The sequence below is a fragment of the Urtica dioica genome, chromosome 7 (assembly GCF_054948205.1).
Source record: "Urtica dioica subsp. dioica isolate 48M chromosome 7, U.dioica_male_clone48M_v1_H2, whole genome shotgun sequence".
Classification (NCBI taxonomy): Eukaryota; Viridiplantae; Streptophyta; class Magnoliopsida; order Rosales; family Urticaceae; genus Urtica; species Urtica dioica.
In genome coordinates, this window is record NC_142762.1 from 13,057,503 (window position 1) to 13,063,374 (window position 5,872).

Consider the following 5,872-nt stretch of genomic DNA (forward strand, 5'->3'; position numbering starts at 1 on the left):
CCTACGAACTTCCTCTTGTCATGGCTTGGGGCGTTCCACCTTCCGAGCAACATACCTAGCATCTTCAACATTAATGTACTTCTGAGCCCTTTTGAGGAACTCATTGTAATCCCGAGGAACAGTCTTCTTGAGAGACCACCAGAACTTTTATTATGTTTGGACTCTTGAGGGGATTCCAAAGAGCTTGAAGTTCTCGTTGAGATCACCTACTTGGAGCACTTACTGGGAGTAACGATTGATTGTAGTATTTAGTGACTCATCATGGGCTTTTCGTATCACCAAAAGTCTTTCCTTATGAGTTTTTTAGAATCTGGATCTGACGAACAACTCTTATGGTTGAGCTTTCGGTACCACCTCTTGCCGGATACGGAAAGGGTAATGGAAAATGCTCGACACAAAATCTTAGGTCCGGCTCCTTGTAGCAGCATCCAAGATTTGAAAGTGTCGATGTGGTCTCCAGGATTGGCTTTTCCATCGTACGTCTAGATGTTTGGCATCCTGAAGTGTTCAGGCAGCGGGTGCTCTAATACGCGAGTAGTGAATGGAGAGGATGTGTCCCCAACCTAAGCAATCAAATCTTTTCGACTTAGGGCAACTTCTTCAATCATGCGCTCCAGCCTCTTGAAGTCGGTCTCATTGGTTCTTGTGCTATCTCGATTCTCCTAGTCTTCCTCCAGACTCTTCTGGGTCTGAAACATGTTTTTCTCTGCAGATGGCTGGTACCGATCATGACTTTTTTCTAGACTCATTTCGTAGTTGCGTTCTATGTCCATATTCTCTTCATCCCTCTCGTACCGATCCTTGGCATGCTTCCGAGATTTCTTAATCCTCGGCTCCTGGTCTACAGGCTCCTTGCCGGTTCGGTGTGAGGGCTCCTCGTTTTGGATCACTACTGCACTTCACAGTGTTACCCTTTTGGCATTGAGATTCTCCTCCAAATCTTTGTTGCTTGATTCCAAATCTAAGTGATGCTCTTGCATCTTTTTAAATTGTTCCGCCAAGTTGGGACGTGACATGTATTCAGCAAGATCCTCCAGAGTGAGAGGCAACGTGCTGCTGCGGTGTGGAGCGACAAGGTGCCGAACGCAAAGAATTTCTAGGCCGGATTATCTCTAAATACAGACGAATCTAGATAAAGAAATAATATAAATGAGGGTGTCGAATGCTAGCTGAAACTTTCTGGTCGAGTTTGAGTGTAAAAAGTGAATTTTCATTGCTTCTGCCATTTCCTCATGTATTTATAGTATTTGGAGTTGAGTACGTGGGTTGATCAGACCCACGCTCTAGCAGTTTTCTTGTAACGGTTCCCAGTTGTCTGTAGTGGGTGATTATTACCTCGTGTGCTCGAAGTAACCGTCAATGTGTGCGTTTTACGCAAGTTATATTTTATGGCCTCATGTTTTATAATTTGAGTCTTCAAGTTTTGATCGGTAGAGTTTGTTCTTACCTTATAAATCGGTGGTTCCTTTTTTCAGTGTCCCTAGAGTCTAGTTTACTTGGGCTATATGTGTTTGGAAATCGTCGGGGCAGAGGAAGAAGAAAACCTTCATCAAGTTTGAGTATGTTAGAAATCGACAAGATCCATTAGTAATTCTAAAATTTTGAGAAGAACTAAGAGGAAAGGACACGATATAATTTTCAACATTTTCCTAGATTTGTGTACGAATTTTGTGTGGTAAACTTGCAGTATGCTCAATCAAATACATAAGATGGAGTTCGTACTCAGTAGTGAAACAAAATTTTGGAATACACCTTGATTTAGCTAGAAGAAGTAAACGGATAACCGTCGGCAACTTAATCCTTTATTTAGAAAGAGCCTCTTCGTAATGAGGGGCGAGGGAGTTATGAGTTTCTATGAAAGATCATAGTCCTTTCACATTGTTCAATGCAGCATTTTGGTCAAGCAAACTAATTTTTCTGTGTCGCAACATTTGGACGTATCTTTGTTTAGAGTTATTATCATCTCTTGAATGTGAAAACACCATAAATGTGTGAACAACTCTTTATATAGATCCTAGAACAGCTGTCCTGTTTTACCCATGTCATTGATTACTTGTGGAAGGAATGTTCTGTAACTCGTAAGTAATTTGCTTATTTCTGAACCATTGTTGCAAGTTTATACGAGGCCTTGTAATCTCAAACTCACATACATTGAAACGCACGAGCTTTTAGACCATAAGAGTAGGGCTTCGCCGATATATATATACGTGTATAAGTTTGAGGTTGCCAAGTAATTCAGATGAGTTATAGTAACATATTGGTTTTTTGTTCCTACTATTATTTTACTTTCATCATGCTAAAACAGGAATAAGAGTATTGATAGTTCCTCAAAAAAAAAAAAAACGGTTGATGGGTCAGCCAAAAAAAAAAAAATCCAACACTCGTCATATTCAACTAACTTTGGATGCTAAAATTCAAAACAAAGGGAATCACATTCTATTCGTAATTGCTGTGCTTTAAAAACTGCGCAAAGAGATAATGTTCACATTCAAAAGGAACAGCGTTAACAAAATGAAAACATAAAGCAGGTTTGAATATCAGTAAAGTACATTCTATTTATTTAGATATCTTGCCTTCTGAATAAGAAACAAGGATAAGAGAGGAGTGAGAATCAATTCTTTGTTAAAGAAGAAAATTGAATACTTCAGGGTTTTCCCATAAATCTTTGTCTATTGATGCTCAATGTCATGCTACTAAAAATGAAGTTTATATATATGATTTTCCTCTTGTATACATGTATCATGTATGTCTTACAAATTGTTAACCTACAACAGAATTGTTGAAAAAAGTCTATACTTAAAAGAAGTAAAATGGATACTTAAAAGAAATTGATGTGTCTTAGCTTACATTCGTGCAGCAACGGATGAAATCGAAACACTTGGAACGATTTTTTTTATCTTTAATGTTTCTAAATATCCTAGTTACATTCTATCAATTTGATAGACCATGTCAAGCTTATTTCCAAATCCAACTTTATTTTTACTAGAAACACAAATTTTATAGGTAAGCTTAGGCCGTGCCACAAATCTCGCGAATTGCACATAGAAGCACTTCCTCCCCAGCAACAGCACGGAACTGCTTGATAAATACATCCTTTGCTATAACTGCAGACTGTAAACGTAAGATAAACAACGGGTAACATTGTTTAGCACCAGTTTTTAGCTTTCATCTTCCATTAGGAAATACTATGTAATTTGCAGAAACCAATTACCTTCAGCATCACGAACAAATTTATACACTCCTGAACTTTAAACGGGGAAAGTGACGTCTTGATCTTCGTAAACAACTGAGGAAATGTGTACTTTGTGTTCGGAATCTCTCTTGCTATATAGCAAACAAAATACGAGAGTTGAGCAGATAGAGAAGAATCTGTGATATTTGCGTGTAAGAAAACAAAGACAAATGACGGTACCAGGCGAGCAGTTATAGGACACGACACACTCGGGAAGAATGTGTGAGCAAACGTTGGTGGGCCACACAGCATACCACTTGGGATTCTGTGGATCGTCGGCCCCGGAATCGAATTCCGGGCTTGAAGGATAGCGCTGCTGAGAGCCTGCGTCGACCTTCTCGACTTTGCCTAATATCACTGCACAAAGCATTACATGCCTTTCGGCCTTCTCGTCTGCCACGGATCGCACATCACTGAACCACCAAACACAAACCCACTTATGTCACAAGTATAGACTAGAACCTGTGTCAAAGACCCAATACTGGAAAAATAAAACGGACTGTAACTAAGATTGTCAGTCACACATCTCTGCTGCTAACTGATTTCACGACAGAACACCACGATACTCGATCTAGTACTATCAATGATGCACTGTCTGCTACCGAAAAATTTAATACAGCCAATTTTTGTTTGGAAAAATGGTATGAAATAGCCAATTCAAACTATGACTTTTGCAAAATAGCCATAGTTTCATTGGGTATAGCAAAATAGCCAATTGAGAGTACTATGACTTTTAATCAAGTCTCGATTAATTTTAATCCAGTCTTCATAAAGCTTACATTCTATCTTTATAGTTCGTTGAGATTAAATTTAATCTTACTTGGGCTAGTTTGCTTATAGTTGGTAAACTATGACTATTTTGCAAAAGGTTAAGTTCTATTTGGCTATATAACCGCTTGACCCTTTTTGTTTTAGGCCGGAGTATTTTTTTCCGTAGATTTTCACTGGTTTTACGTGAGTTTTTGTCGGTTTTCTATGACAATCCCATAAACATTTAGAAAGAAAAAAAAAATAAAAATTCCCAAGTAAATGCAGATTTTTCGACAATTTTCCACATCCACTGAATCGACAAGTAACCGAAAAATTGACGAACTTCAGTGATGTTTTTTAACGCTTGGTATAAACTAAGTAAAATGGAAAGCAGCAAGATATTGAGAAGGGAATGATTACCTGGTACATGGAAGGCCTAAAGGGGAGAGATGGACAGTGTCCCGGTTTGAAACCCCAAAACCGTGAGCCAAAATGCCCAAAATGTCTTCCCGCGAAGCCGAGAACCACGCCCGAACCACGTTGGCTGTCCCGCGAGCAGACTTGATCATCTGCACCCGATTTGAAAACACAGCATGCCGAGCCTTTTCCAACAGCCCCACTCGAGTGCACCCATGGATCGCAGTGATGGCCGCTCCAGGACAAACCTTTCTGATCTCCACCGAAACCGCGTCTCTGAACCTCGCAAAACCTCCATTTCCACCTCCCAATAGCTCTATAACGTTCGGCCACCCTCGGACACAGCTTCGCTTCGATGTAACCTCCTTCGACTCCCCAAATTCTCTTAGTCTCTTCCCCGATTTCCGCTCTGAATCACAGATTACTCTTATCTCGATCTCGATCTCCGGCCTCGCCATGGCAGAGGAGTCAAATTCATCGAACTCCTTTGGGAAGAAGCAGTGACCTCTGTCGTCGATCCACGCGATCGATCTCCGATGACCGGTGCTAGTATCGATCTGCAACATACGAAGAAAATCAAAAACGTAACTCGACCCCTCGATTGCCAAATCGAGCACCGACTTACGCCCCGAAAATCCTGAGCGCAGAGAATCCACCACTCGGCTCGGGTAGTCCGTCCATGTTCCGCCCCGGTAGAACATCACCCGAGACGGAATTCCGCTTCGCTCAAAGTTTCCATGGTTTTGGAGCAAAAACCTCTCGGACCTGCGATCAATCGCGGGATTTAATGAAGACGGCGACGAAGAAGACGAGGCGCTTCGATTAGCCCTCAATTTGATAGAGCTGAATAACTCCCCGACTTTACGGTTAGGGCTTAATGTCTGAGAAGCCATGGATTCTACAGCTCTTCGATGAATAACGCGAGGGAAATTCTTTCCAGAGAGAATCAAGAACCTTCGATGGGTTCAAGGTTAGGATTTATACGGGACGTGTTTGGGACGACGAAATTACTGAAATGCCATCTTGCTTTTGACTAGAGTTAGTCGGTGGTGAGTTTTCTTCGGGGTGTTTTGGGTATTTAGGTTTTTAGTCAACGGTATTTACTTCGGCGACGTTTCGCTGGACTGACTTGCCGGTTAAGTAAACTGGATTTTCAATCACGCTAATGCAAATGCCAATGGAGACGTAATATTTATAATATAAATAAAAACAGACTTTCTATATATTTGTTTTTCACAATGACTTGAGATTTTATTTAGAAATAATGTCTTCGTTTTCCAAGTCGTACATATACACGTGGTAGCTAGTATAAATTACTTGATAATTCTACACCATCTTCAAAGTAGAGGTCATAGGTTCATTCTCCACTAACAACGAACCTGTCTTTAAAAAAAATAATAATACGCATACATTCTTCATTTTTATGAGAGAGACCTTATATCTTACTATAAGTCTCTCATAATTAAGAATATA

The 5,872-nt window shown here is 40.3% G+C and overlaps 1 protein-coding gene across 1 annotated transcript; it reads right to left on the reverse strand.

Annotated features, from left to right (window-relative positions):
* Window positions 1-2,793: 2,793 nt before the first annotated feature.
* Window positions 2,794-5,341, reverse strand: LOC149390250 (inactive poly [ADP-ribose] polymerase RCD1-like). Its single transcript, XM_089621242.1, has 4 exons — window positions 4,403-5,341; window positions 3,413-3,645; window positions 3,212-3,324; window positions 2,794-3,111 (listed from the first exon to the last, which is right to left on the reverse strand). Exons 1-4 carry the CDS (start codon window positions 5,290-5,292, stop codon window positions 3,010-3,012), a joined length of 1,338 nt encoding a protein of 445 aa, XP_089477368.1. The 5' UTR covers window positions 5,293-5,341; the 3' UTR covers window positions 2,794-3,009.
* Between the last annotated feature and the right edge of the window lie 531 nt (window positions 5,342-5,872).

What these genes read in the sequence shown, in the direction of transcription:
- LOC149390250 (XM_089621242.1), bottom strand. Translation starts at nt 5,292, where the DNA reads ATGGCTTCTCAGACATTAAGCCCTAACCGTAAAGTCGGGGAGTTATTC. An exon ending in GTCCTATAACTGCTCGCCTG is followed by an intron (nt 3,325 to 3,412) that starts GTACCGTCATTT and finishes TTTGCTATATAG; the next exon opens with CAAGAGAGATTCCGAACACA. An exon ending in ATTTGTTCGTGATGCTGAAG is followed by an intron (nt 3,112 to 3,211) that starts GTAATTGGTTTC and finishes TTACGTTTACAG; the next exon opens with TCTGCAGTTATAGCAAAGGA.